At 43.6% G+C, this 13,863-nt stretch overlaps 1 protein-coding gene and 2 long non-coding RNA genes across 7 annotated transcripts in view; 1 reads left to right on the top strand and 2 right to left on the bottom strand.

Moving 5' to 3' along the window:
- LOC119166787 (chymotrypsinogen B) overlaps window positions 1-13,863 on the top strand; it is a 1,014,345-nt gene that overhangs the window by 200,930 nt on the left and 799,552 nt on the right. For all 4 annotated transcript variants that reach the window (XM_075882532.1, XM_075882530.1, XM_075882531.1 and 1 more), the window contains exon 3: window positions 7,944-8,184. In XM_075882532.1, the coding sequence (XP_075738647.1) occupies window positions 7,944-8,184 (241 nt within the window). The remainder of the gene's footprint in view (window positions 1-7,943; window positions 8,185-13,863) is intronic.
- The window catches only part of LOC142783846 (uncharacterized), a 577,947-nt gene that overhangs the window by 335,646 nt on the left and 228,438 nt on the right, over window positions 1-13,863 (bottom strand). The window lies entirely within an intron of this gene.
- Window positions 1-13,863, bottom strand: part of LOC142783848 (uncharacterized) — a 156,416-nt gene that overhangs the window by 59,364 nt on the left and 83,189 nt on the right. The window lies entirely within an intron of this gene.

Here is a 13,863-nt window from a genome sequence, read left to right as displayed (position 1 = left end):
AGCCCCCTTTATCAGCAGGTTTGTTGGTAATTTCAGCGTTTTCTCGTAGTTCATCGAGTTTCTTCGTTCTGACTTTGATAGATTGTTTTGAGATGGCCGAGTTTTTTCATAAGCTCTGATAATATCTTTTTGAACTGCTGATATATACATATCGAGGTGTTTGTCTCTCTGCTCACTTGGACACCGTGATTTGTCACCACTAATCATTCTATTCTCCTCCGTACAGTCCTTCTGATCATGAATTTATTCACGGAGGTGGAGATTACGCGCAAAGTTATTGAGGTCTTGGTACAGTTTAAACTCAGTGAATCTACCGAATGATGGACAAAAGGTTAAGCCTCTCCACAAAAGTTGTAGTTGAGTGGGTGTAAGCGTTCAGTTGGACAGATTGAGGGCATTTTTCTCAAAAGTTTTTGGTTGCTCTCGGCTATTACGTGCCACGGAAGTGTCAGCGTCGTATTCGAGAGTCAGGCTGTTTTGATTAAGATTACCCTGTACTTTTCAGTTCCCATTTTTCTCCTCAAAGTTAGGTTGTGGTACGGGCTGTCCCTGGCGTTCTTGTGGGCTCTCATTTTCTATTTTCCCGTTGCAGAGCAGTGAAGCTTCTGCAGTCCCAATAAAATTTTCTAACTTTTACTATTGAAATTTCACTTCTCTTTTTTAGTTCATATCTTTCCAGTTCTCATGCCTCATGCTCTCCGAGATTAGATACTAATTTTTGCGTGGCCTCCGCGACACTGTATTCGGCGGCCTTACGCTCACTATGGTCCGCAATGACCCGAGTCAGTTGCAAGGACGCTTCTAGTAATATTTTCCCACTTCCCCCTTTCTGCTTCACTTAGTGTAGACATTTAGGGGTTGCAGGCTAGGCGGAGGCACTTAGGTGCAATTTGGTAAGATAGATATTTGGGTAAATAATCCGCATGTTTTTCGTATTGCAGCCGTTTTTCAATGATTTTCCTAATTGATAGATATAACTGGGACCATGCGTGTTTGAGATTGTCTGTACCTTTTGTTTCCCTGTGTCGATTGAAAGCCGCCGCCTTGGTCTTCGCCGCATTCATCCACCTGGTGTTGTTGGGCCTCACTGGTGGGAGTGGTGGCGTCTTCACTGCTGGGGCCATATATATATATATATATATATATATATATATATATATATATATATATATATATATATATATATATATATATATATATATATATATATATATATATATATATATGAATAGTGGGAGTAATATTTCAATGGGCCAGTTAGTCTTCGTGAAGGTATGGGATATGGCACAACGGGAGCGTTGTTATTAAGGATAAATATATTTATTTCCCAACAGTTTCGGGAGGGGTCCTCCCTTCATCAGGGGATGAGTATAACTCATCACCTGATGAAGGGAGGACCCCTCTCGAAACTGTTGGGAAATAAATATATTTACCCTTGTTGACAACGCTCCCGCTGTGCCATATCCCACACTTATATATATATATATATATATATATATATATATATATATATATATATATATATACATATATACTTTTGCACTTTCGCGTAGTTATACAAACACAAAGCCACACGCACACACATGCATATAACATACAGGGGCATACTAGTACGTTAACATATTTCAACACAATCTTTCCTCTTTTGTGGCAACAAAATAAAAAACGTGTTAACATTGCACGTGATTCCATCAGAAGTTATTTGGGGGAGGCCGTAAATTAGGGTCAAACTGTATCGATTTAGAGATGTTCAGTAGTGTAGGTATTGTATTGTGGAGCCTTTGCTTTCCGTAGTTTGAACGCGGTGTTGATACTAATTACTTCTCTAAGTGTTTGGTATCGTAACTTGGAGCTTCTCTGTGAAGTTGGGCATGATTACATACGTTGTTTGTTTTTACATGTAAGACCCTTCGGGTCGTCTCACACGGGACTTCAATAATTCCATGTTACTGCCGTTTGCAAGTATGGAAGAAAGCACTCCAACACCGACTGCCTGTCTCGTGCCTCCGTGGAACCACCACCGCATGACAACCCGAAATTAGACTGCGTCTCGGAATCATAAATGCCACGAAATTCTCCGAGCGACAGCGATCTGACAGGGGAGTCGGGAGCCTTGTGGAATACTCGAGGGTAACAGCGTCACTGTTCCGAACGTATTCAAGATAGAACTCTTGTCCTTCTTCCTGCGAAACAGAGTTCTCCTAAAAAAGTTCTCGCCCCTTCGAGGCGAAAACCTTCTGGTGGTCACTTCAGTGTAAGACCAGGAGTACTCCAGGCTCTACACGACGACCTGATGGCTGGACAGCTCGTTGGTTCTCGTATGCTCGCAAGAATACAAGAAAATTACTACTAGCCAGGCCTTTCCACTGTCATCACTCATTGCGTCAGGGGATGCCCAGATTGTTATTTATTTATTTATTTGTACATTCTGCAGGCCCTAACCGGGCCCATGCTGGAGTGGATATATAGAGCTAACATGAAACACAATAACTCTCCAACAAAAGAAAAGAAAGTATTGATACACATAGGATACTTCATGATTCACAAGTATACATTTTGAGAAAGATCAATCTCTTCTAGACAGTTCACAAAATATTCCAGCGTAAAACAATTCACAGTATTGACTGGCAACCTATTCCAAAGTCTAATGGCCATTGGGAATAAAGAATACTTATGTGTATTGACGCGACTAGCTGGTTGAAAAATGACTTCGTTATGGTATGCCCTGAGTGAGTGTTTAAATGGGTCCTGTAAGTACAGATTACGCCGTATTTTGAAATGACCATGATAGAGTAAGTATAGGAATTTCAACCTAGAAATTACTTTTTGTTAGAAAAGTGGCTAAAGATTCGCCCTATTATTAGGTAGGAGACGCTTGAATGCCACGAATAATTAGTAGATGAACCGTGCAGCTGATTTCTGAATGCGTTAAATTTTGTCTGTTAGGTGTTGTTGGTGGGGACTCCATAATATGTCAGAATATTCTAAGGCAGGGCGAATAAGAGTCATGTATGCATTTAATTTGACTTCGGCCGGAATATTTCACAACCTTCTTCTGAGAAAGGATAGGTTCCCTACCGTTTTTTGCAGATGGCGTCGATATGAGGTTCCCAAATTAAGTAGGCTGAAAGCGTGACACCAAGGTATTTCACCTCATTACTTTTAGGGAGTTCAATATTTTCCAAAGTGTACGAAAAATTAAGCGGATTCTTCTTGTTAGTGAATGTGAGGCATTTCGTTTTATATTCGTTCAGTCTCATGCCCCATTTCTGGCACCCCGCCGCGGTGGTCTAGTGGCTAAGGTACTCGGCTGCTGACCCGCAGGGCGCGGGTTCGAATCCCGGCTGCGGCGGCTGCATTTCCGATGGAGGCGGAAATGTTGTAAGCCCGTGTGCTCAGATTTGGGTGCACGTTAAGGAGCCCCAGGTGGTCTAAATTTCCGGAGCCCTCCACTACGGCGTCTCTCATAATCATACAGTGGTTTTGGGACGTTAAACCCCACATATCAATCTATCAATTTCTGGCACCAAGCGCAAATGTTTTTGAGAGAGTTGTTCGAATCGATTTGGTCCTATGAATGTCTTACAACTGTATACACGACACAATCATCTGCGAAAAGCCGCATCTGGATTGGTGACTGGATGCAAAATTGGATATTATTGATATAAATAAGAAATAGTAGAGGCACAAGGACTGAACCCTGTGGTTGTCCTGAGTACACATGAACGCTATCGGACATATGCGTGTTTACGGCTACACGTTATGTTCTGTTCATTAAGAAGCTGGAAATCCACGAGATTAAAGTGTCATCAATACCAAAAGCCTGTAGTTTTGTGATTAAATCTTCATGTGGGACCACGTCAAACGCCTTTGAAAAGTCTAAGAATATGGCATCAACATGACTGTTGGTATTAACAGCGTCGGCGAGGTCATAAGTTATTTCGGCCAGCTGTGTTAGTGTTGACAACCCAGATCTGAATCCATGTTGTTGGTTATAAATAAGGTTATTCCTTTCTAGATGATTGATGATAGATTTAAAAATTATGCGTTACATCACTTTACAACACGTGCTTGTTAATGATACAGGTCTATAGTTGATTGGTTCAAATTTAGAGCCAGATTTTAGTACTGGAATTTTTTTTGCCTTGCGCCAATCATCAGGAATACTCAAGGTATCGAAAAACACTTTAAATATTATAAGTAAATATTTTGAAATACAGAAAGCATATCGCTTCAAAAATGTATTAGAGATAGAGTCGGGACCAGTGGACTTCCTTAGGTCAAGGTTATTCAATAAATGCAATATTCCTTCTTCACTTATAATTTTCCATAGGCTGCTCAACAGTATAGGCCGCCAGTGGCTCTTGTGAAGCAGTGTGTGTGAAAACTGACTGGAAATAGTTGTTAAACTGATTCTCAATGTCTTTAGGTTCAGTCAATGTTCTATTCCCAGTTTTGATTTGCGCAATGGTTGGTATATTTTCTGAGAAGTAGCGCCAAAATTTTCGAGGGTCATCCTTCATGAAACTTGGCAAGGTTACACCGTAAAATCGTGATTTTCCTTCACGTACTCTATCACGCATAGTGCCAACGAAACCAGCGATTTTGTTTTTATCTGCCTTTGTGCGACGTCGCCATTTCCGTTTTCGTTTCATCTGAATTATCTCGCGTGTTAGCCATAGGTAATCTTTTTTGACCCGTTTCTTTCTTTGGGGGATGAAGTTGTTTTCGCAATGATATATTATTTCTTTAAAACGCGTCCACAATTCCGAAACACTGTTCAGGGCACTAAATTCGTCGAAGTATGGTTCTAATATGTCTGATATTTTGTCATCGTCTGCGCACGCAAAATCTTTTACGTAAAGGCATGGTCGTTTGGTAGATAAGCGAAAAACTGTGATAGGGCATGTCAGGACGAGCAACTTATGATCTGAAATACCTTCTTTTGCACTAACTGTTCTGTTTTGAAGCGTATTTTAACGAACATCAGGTCGAGAAGGGAGGAGGACGATGCCCCAATTCTCTTATGTTCGGACACTAGTTGGTTCAGCGAAAAACTGAACGCAGTGAAAAGCAGTGATCATGCACTTCTGGCATCTCTGCTGTCGTAACACATGTCAGTCCAGTTTATCTCTGGGAGATTAAAATCCCCTGTTTAATATATATTATATTTTACCTCGAATTTGTGTGGTGCGAAAGATAATCGTGAACAGCTTCCAGATACTGGGGCGCAGCATTGGGTGGGCGGTATACGCCAGCAAGTAATATCGTCTTGCCAGGATAAAATAATTTGCGCCATAAGCTTTCGTGTTCGGGAATTCTTTCAAGAACAGAAAATTGATGTTGTTTTTAATGGCTATCGCTACGCCACCACCTCTGGAAGTCCTGTCGTTATGGAGTAGTTTATATGATGCCGGAATTACTTCACAGTCCAACACACCAGCATGTAGCCAAGTTTCGGTAATTACCAGCATGTGCGGGTGATGACAGAGAATTAAATTTTCGATTTGACTGAGCTTGTTTACTACGCTGCGGGCATTGAAGGACAATAATCTCAAGTTTTTAGTCTTCCCCTGTCAAACCGCCTTCTGAACGTCAGGTCTTGCCCTTGTAGCTACTTTCGGTCGAGAGTACCCTGCAGCAGCTTCAACTCTGGCGTTCTGTATGGGGTCCCAGACAAACATTTTGCCATCGACATTTAAATTGTCAAACATGAGGGACACCTTCGCTCCCTGTGCTTTCTCGTCTGTGGCAGAGCGCCACAACTAGCCGCGCATATCTCTCACTCTTTTCGAAAAATGCTCCGAAATCGATATTTCTGTGCCCTTTAATTTGATACAGCAAGAGAGAATTTTAGACTTTTCAGAGAAATGGAAAAGTCGTAGAGTAATTGGCCGTGAAGTCGTGGAACAATTCTTAGTGACGCAAGACGCCACAGACAAGACGAGCAATCGAACCACCTCAGCAAACATTACAGCAAATCGATTTAAACTTACCAATACCACTTCCTAGGTCAACCTACCAATACCACTTCCAATACCACTTCCTACCGCCTACCTCACCCGCTACGCCGAAACAAGGGCCCTAACTAGAGGCAGTACCGCCGAGGTAGAGAAAATCTTTGTTGAAGACATTGGCCTGCGTCACGGTGCGGCAGAGGTCCTCATCCCTGTCAAAGGTAGAGCCTTCACTTCTGAGTTAACTAAGGGAATTTTGAGATACAGCTATACAAGCCACCGCTGGTCCCCCCCCCCCCCCTCTCTACCACCCACAGACCTCACCGAGTGCCTAAAACAAGACCATCAGCCGCATGCTGGCCCTGTACGTTGACAGAGAACATGGGATGTCATCTTTCTGTATGTTACCATCAAATACATCACATTAGTGCAAGAAACAACACAGATGACGCCATACACGAGGGTTTACGAATGAAGCCCGGCAATGAAACTGAACGCCAAGCTACCAAATGTCACCGAAGAAGAAAACATCTACGTCACTCCCTACGTACAGTGCGCCTAAGACGCCCTACAAGTCACCCGTCTACGCATCCAGCGCCATGAAAAGACCAACAATAGCTCTGTTTGATATGAATATAAACTCGCGGTTTTGGAGAGAGATATATTTTTCAGTCGTTAAATAATCGCTGTAAGTCAAAGTGGGCTGGATACACACATATATTTTGTCACTTTGGTTATGTTTTGCAGAGGGGGCACTTGTTTGTCTCTTCTCTTGTGTCCCGTTGGTTTGCGCTTCCAATTATTTGGTTATGTTTCGTTTGCGATGTGGTCTTATCATATGTAGTTATCAAATGTTTCACCTGTCAGTAAACACTTTACATCTTTCCAGTTTATGTTTCAGCTGGTAGAGAGCGCGCTTTCGTGTGTTCGAAAACTTTCACGTTTAGAGTAAATAATTTTGTCAAGATGGTGCACCGTTTGCGAACACTCAGGATTATGCCGGAGCTTGCACGACCACCTGTGATGAGGCTAAAAAGCTCGAGGAGTGATATATAAAAGATGGCGCATCACAACGACGATAAGTTTATCTACTGCTTATGCTCTGTTCACCGGGATCAGGGCCAGTGTGTACTGCTGACTTTCCGTTTACGGCCCTAAGTTTAGCCAAATAAAGAGTTTCACGTTGAAGACATCGATTCTCCCTTCGCCCTCGTCACGATCACGATATCATATGTACACACATAACTCAAATAAGATTGCGGATAGGTATGATGCCTCGCTTTATCCACACCGTGTAAGTTACTCAAACTATGCAGATGAATGTCAAATATATTCAAGCAAGTAATTCTTCAATTCACACTATTCTATTGGGGTGAGGTCATATTGAATATAGGCGTGCTGACTTATTCACCAGCTTCGACAGCATATAAGCGCTTGAAGTCGGGAGATAAATCGAACCACACTTGACATTGCTAAGGTTGCGGATGTTTCTCAAGGTTGATGTGGTAAGTGGTGAGCTGCCAAAAGAGAACCGGAGATTTTAAAAGCTGCTTTGTTTTAAAATTGCGCACCCTATTTTTGTATGAGCTCTTTAAAAAAAAAAAGAAGTGCGTTTCTTGTGTCGGCTTACGTGGGTGCGTTTTATAGTGCTGTCGTTCTATGTGCTTGGCAGTCGGTCTTTTTCAGTTTTTCGTTTTATGGTGCTTGCCTTCTTTCCAAGTTTTATGTCGTGAACTGTATATACCTACGCGCATATTTCAATTGGGCAATACATGCCTTCGCTGGCAGCACGTGAATGCTCTCACTGGTGTTATTTTTTTCTTACACGTGGCTGTTTTTTGTTACTAATCATCAAATGCATTAAGCTGATGCGCATGTTAGCTAGCTGCGCTTCGTCCTGCCTCTCTCGCGTTTTTGTCATTTTTATGGCACTTCAATGCATCAAGTAGGAACCGGTGCAACAAACTTGTGTTTTTATGACTTCAGTACGTCAAGCTGTACTTTGAAGACGTTGACCTGGACGCACTCAATTACTGCGGTGGCGACAAGGTGGAAATATGGGAAACCCTGATCACCACTTCAAGCCGGAAGCTCGCTTTCTGCGGTTCGCAAAGGCCGCGAGCTTGGGTCTCCCACGGCGGCAAGAGTGTCAAGATTTTCTTCGTGACCGACGAAATGCTGGCGGGAAGGGGATTCAGGATTCGATTCCAGGTCACCGGCGACAACGGTCAGTTGCTCCTTTTTGTCCGCTTTTTTATTAGATGCAGAGCAGCCTGTGTAGTGGCTAGTCTGTGTAGTGCTCCCTTTCTGCACCGGGGCGTTGCCAAGTAGGCCACGTCTTCCCTCGGAATGCACGCATGCGTGTGACGTTACTCTATCCCTAGCCTGCCGCCGCTCGCCACGTGTCGTCTCTCGCTTCACCCTCTCCATCTCTTGCAAAGCTCAAGCCCACTCCTCACGGCGGCATCATCTCCTCTCCCGCGCTACCTCTCCCCATCTGTCGTCGAGAAGAAGCCGCGGGTAGGTGCACTTCGCGCACTCGCGCGCCGTCGGTTACAAAAGCGAAAAGATAGACCCCCCCCGCAACATTATATTCCAGCACCGTTCCATGGATTGATGGATGAATTGATATGACTACCCTTTAGATCGGGCGGTGGCTAACGCCACCAAGTTGTAATACATAGCGAAACAAAAACTAGATTTATTTTTTTTTTCAATACTGAGGTTGAGGATTCGTACATTGCAGTGAAGGGTTCAATTTTCACTCATGCCTTGATCTGACCCACCAATCAGATAACCTCCTAATGGATAATACTACCCACTTAAAGTCTATTTTTCCCTCCCTGTCCCTAAACCCATGTGCTTTGAAAAACTCTGCGCCATCATCCTGAACTTTAGGGTGAAGCCCTTTACAGAACATTATCAAGTGTTGGGCAGTTTCCTTTTCCTCTCCACACGCACTGCATACCGTGTCTACCCCTCCGTATTTGGCCTGATATGCCTTGATTCGCAATACTCTCGTCCTGGCCTCAAAAAGTAAAGAACTACCCCGAGTATTAACACAGATTCTTTCCTTGCCAATTTCCTGCTTAAAAGTTCGATAGATTTCAAGTGCGGACTTCTTAATCATGCCGAATCTCAACCAATCGGTCTCAGCTTCCTTCACCTTCTTCTTAACCAATTATTTTTTTTATTTTGGCCCCCTACCGTTTTCTAAGTATTTACCAGTCAATTTTCTGGTTCGCTTCCTCCATTTTGTATCGACATTCTCTATAAACAAGTAGCTGAATACCTTCCTAGCCCAACGCTCCTCCCTTAATTCAATCAATTGCTTCTCAAATTTCATCTTGCTGCTAGCTTTCCTGCCCTCAAATGATGTCCATCCGATATCACCTTGTGCTCCCTGATTTGGTTTATTCCCGTGAGCTCCTAAAGCAAGCCTACCTATTCCACGTTGCTTAAGTTCTAATCTGGTTGAACTTCTGATCTCATGCACAAGACCGCATTGCCGAACGCCAGCCCAGAATTCATGACCCCTTTGCATATTTCTCTCAAAACATCATACCTATTTTAATTCCACAGTGCCCTATTTTTCATCACTGCTGCATTCCTGTTAACTTTAGTCATCACGTATATTTCGTGTTCCCTTAGGTACTTGGTGCCAGTGCTTATCCATACACCCAGATATCTGTATTTATCTGTTATCTCTAGCGTGACCTCCTGTATTCTAAGCTCACTACCTTCGTTATCATTGAAAATCATGACGACTTATTTTTCCGAACTGAATCTGAAATTCAACCTATCTCCCTAATTACCACAGATGTGCATCAATCTCTGCAAATCTTCCTTGTTGTTGGCCATTTGCACTATATCATCTGCGTACATCAATGCTGGTAGTGTTTGTTCAATGAGTTGTCCTTGTTTGACGAAAGAGAGGTTTGAAGCCCAGTCCACTTCTCTAATTTGGCCTCTAACCCTTGTAGGTTCATTATGAATAACAAGGGTGACAGAGAACACCCCGGCCTAAGCCCCCGTTTTACTTCTGTAGGCTTGGATACCTGGTTTTCAAACTTTATAACTGCCTTAATTGTTACCTTTATAGATATCCTTTAAAAGATTAGCGACTATATGTTCCACGCCTAGAGTGTCCAGTATTCCCCACAATTCTGCTTGAACCACGCAATCGTACGCTCTCTTGATATCCAACAATGCTAGCCAAAGGGGCCTGTGTTCCTTTTCTGCTATTTCGCTGCACTGCGTCCGTGAGAACAGATTGTCTTCCAACCTCCTGTGTTTCCGAAACCTATTATGCTGTTCTCCCAGCGCCCCCCCCCCATCCTCTATCCATGCCTGCAGTCTTTTTTTATACATTGCATCGCCAGCCTGTAGACCACTGATGTCACTTTTATAGGGCGGTAGTTGTTTATGTCAGCTTTGTCCCCCTTTCCTTTATAGATCATGCTCATCCTGCTAAGTTTCAATCCATCGGGAACTTCACCATCGATTATTGGTTTGCTCACTGCCTCTCTCAAAGCCTGCTTAGACTTCGGACCTAATGTCTTTATCAGCATAATTGGAATGCCGTCTGGGCATTCCAATTATGCTGATAAATTATGCATAATTGAAATGCCGTCTGATGTACTATTAGGAACCCTTTTTTTCAGCCATTTCCCACTCTCGTTGTGAAAATGGAGCCATTGCACCACTTGATTCATCCTTGTCTATTGTGGCGCATGAAGCACTTCTTTGTTGAAATTTTTCTGTCACCCTTGTTCTTATATGTTCAATAGCTTCGTCCCCTTGTAGCCTAGCATCTTGGGCTGCAGTTATAAATCTATGCTCTAGGCTCGTCTCATTTTTTAGGGAGTTTAGATGGTTCCACAATTTCACAGCTGCCTTTTATCTTTTTATGTACTTCTGCCAGCCACTGAGCTCCCTTTCTTCTAATCTTTTCATTGATCAGAAGGGATGCATCCCTTCTACAGCTTAGAAAGGTTTCCCATTTTCTTTCGACATCATCTGTCGGTTCACCCTGCTGCTAAGCATGCCTATGTTTCCTAGAGGCTTCCTGACGTTTTGCTATGGCTCTCTTAACTTCCTCATCCCACCCACTTTTGGGGTGTTGTCTTGTTTTCCGGGGTGACTTGTCACATGTCTTAGAAAGCTCTAGCTCAAACAGTCTAATTAGATTCATGTATGTCCAAACTGTTTTATTATCCACCATGATTACTTTCTCAATTTGTTTTGTGGCTATTTCATTTTGCCTTTCTTGGTAAAAAGTTTTCCGTAGTTGCACATCTTATCTCCTTCCCATTTTCATGGCTCTTCCAAAACTTAGCTTGATACGTTTGTGATCAATACCCAGACTTCTGGAGCCACCGTCATCTATGTGCATTCCCCTGAGCTTATCATGCATGCTATGTGACATCAGTGCATAATCTATCGTCGACTGCAGCCTTCCTACCTCCCATGTTCTTTGCCCTTCACAGTTTTTGGTACTTGCAAATGATCAAATCAAGCCTTTCACACATATCCATGATCATTTTGCCTGTCGGGTCGGTATACCCATCTATATCTTCGATGTGCGCATTCATATCTTCTAGTATAAATCTCTCGCACTCTCTTCCTAACTCCTGAATGTCCTTTAATATACACTCTACCATTGCCTGGTTTTCCTCTCTGGCCTTTGCTCCCGTCCACAAGTACACGAAACTAAGGAGTGTCATTTGACCGGCCAATTTCCCTTTTAGCCATAAATGTTTCTTGCACTCCTGCTTGACCCTTTGCCAGCCTGTACTTTTATAAATGAATGCCCCAATACCACACCCTTTTCTGCTGCCTTCTGTTCTAATACAATATTTCCTCGCGTTGTCCGGATTGTTCGGAGGTTGTTTCACTTCCCTGAGATGCGTTTCTACAAAACCGTATACCATCGGCCTCTCTTCCCTCAGCTGTTCTTCTATCTCTTCCCACTTCAGCCTGTTACTACCACCCTGCATTGAATATACCCTGTGTCTGAATTGGCTCGGCGCTCGTGGCTACGTATGTATGCCCGGACTCTACCTATCTTAGATACTGGTGCCACTTTGAAATCGTATCTGTCCATACCACCTGTCAAAGAGTCTCTATGGTTGTTTTCCTCGTTACTAGCTATCCTGCACCCCGAAGGGCCCGCTTGCCCCCCAAAAAAAGCTACTGCGCGTCCTGCAAGTCGCCAACCCACCTCATGACCTAGCCGCCCATCGAAGCGAATTCTGCCTCGTTGAAAACCACCACACCTATGCACCTCTCCGTTTATTACCACCACCTCAAAGCCTTTCTCTCGACTCATCCGCCATATTTCTCTGTTTGCGTTGACAACCGCTCTTTGCAGGTTGCTATCACGCACCGGTACCTCCGGTATCGTGCATATCACTACCTGTACCTTAGGAGAAGTGAAGCGCATGTCATCGACGCCTTTCGCCAGTGTGGCTGCTAGTCCTGCTGTATCTCCATTTAGGACATCATTTAAACCACCTGAAATTGTCACGAGGTTTCGTCTATCAGCTGTAGTTTTGAGTTTTGAGCTCGCTTGCCTCATGACTGCTTCCAGCTTGCGTCCTGGGAACGCCCCTACTGCAACCTTCTTGTCACCTCTTACCCTCTCTCTGATGGCTTCTGTGCATCGATTTAAATTCGAGTCCCTGGCGATTATCACATGCTGTGGCTTTTCAGCTGGAGCGTCCTGCACCTGGGGGCTTCTTGCTCCTGTGACGCCGGCTGCTTTGTCCCTTCGCAGCCCCACCACTACCTCGCTGAAGCTGGGCCTTGCGACAAATAAACCGGCTGAATCTGTTTTTTCCAAACTTACTTGCTCTTTCTTCTCCACCGCTCTGGTTGCCGGTTCCCTACTGTTCTTTCCGTAGGCCACTCCTTTGTTCAGCTTCGATAGTGCTTCCTCGGCGGACTTCAACCTTTCTCCCATTGCCTTCGTTTTCCCTTGCTCTGTCGCCAACGCAGTCTCGAGCTCGGTGATTCTCATCAGCAGTTCACTCTGGGCAACCATCATTTTCTCCATTTTTTTCTCGACCTCACATTACCTACACTACACGTCAGCCTCTTCCACATCCGCTTCTACACTTGCGTCCACTTTCAAACCAACTCCACATCCTGAACACTTTACAGTCTTTTTAACCATGTCTTTCTGACACCAATTGTCCCTATAATCGATACTTACTAAACTCGAGCCCTGCACTACGAAAAAAAAAAGAAAGTCTAAGCTCTACTACAAAAATTTGCGTGGTCAATGTACGCGCACATCCCCCACGGGGTGGGAAAGAAAAAAAACAACAAAAAATTCAAACACACACACGCACTAACTAGTAAATACCTGGTGACTGGTCCCAAAAAAAGCCGTACCATAAAATAAGTGCTACGAAGATTTCAACTGCTGCCTTATAATTATAAAGACAAGCTCAAAACATGCAAAAACACTTATCTGCGCAGTCGATCGGGAGTGCTAAAAAAACACGTCATCCACCGTGACAATCCGAACCGAGTCCAGGGATGGCTGGATGGATAGTTATGGCTGTACCCTTTAGATCGGGCGGTGGCTAGCGCCACCAAGCCGTAATACTTAATGGACCAAAAACTAGATTTATTTTTTTTCTTTAAAAAGTCAGTTTGAGGATTTGTACTTTGCAATGGAGGGTTTAATTTTAAATGTTGCCTTGACTTTAGACCCCAATCAGATAACCTCCTTCTAGTTAAGTCTACCCGCTTAAAGTCTATTTTGCCGTCCCTGTCCCTAAACCCTAGTGCTTTGAAAAACTCTGAGCCATCATCCTCAACTATAGGGTGGAGCCCTTTACAGAACATTATCAAGTGTTCGGCACTTTCCCCTCCATCTGCACACGCACTGCATAGT

This window comes from Rhipicephalus microplus, unplaced genomic scaffold (assembly GCF_043290135.1).
Source record: "Rhipicephalus microplus isolate Deutch F79 unplaced genomic scaffold, USDA_Rmic scaffold_12, whole genome shotgun sequence".
Taxonomy (NCBI): Eukaryota; Metazoa; Arthropoda; class Arachnida; order Ixodida; family Ixodidae; genus Rhipicephalus; species Rhipicephalus microplus.
The sequence above is the reverse complement of the archived record's forward strand: the minus strand, read 5'-3'. Positions and strand labels throughout refer to the sequence as shown.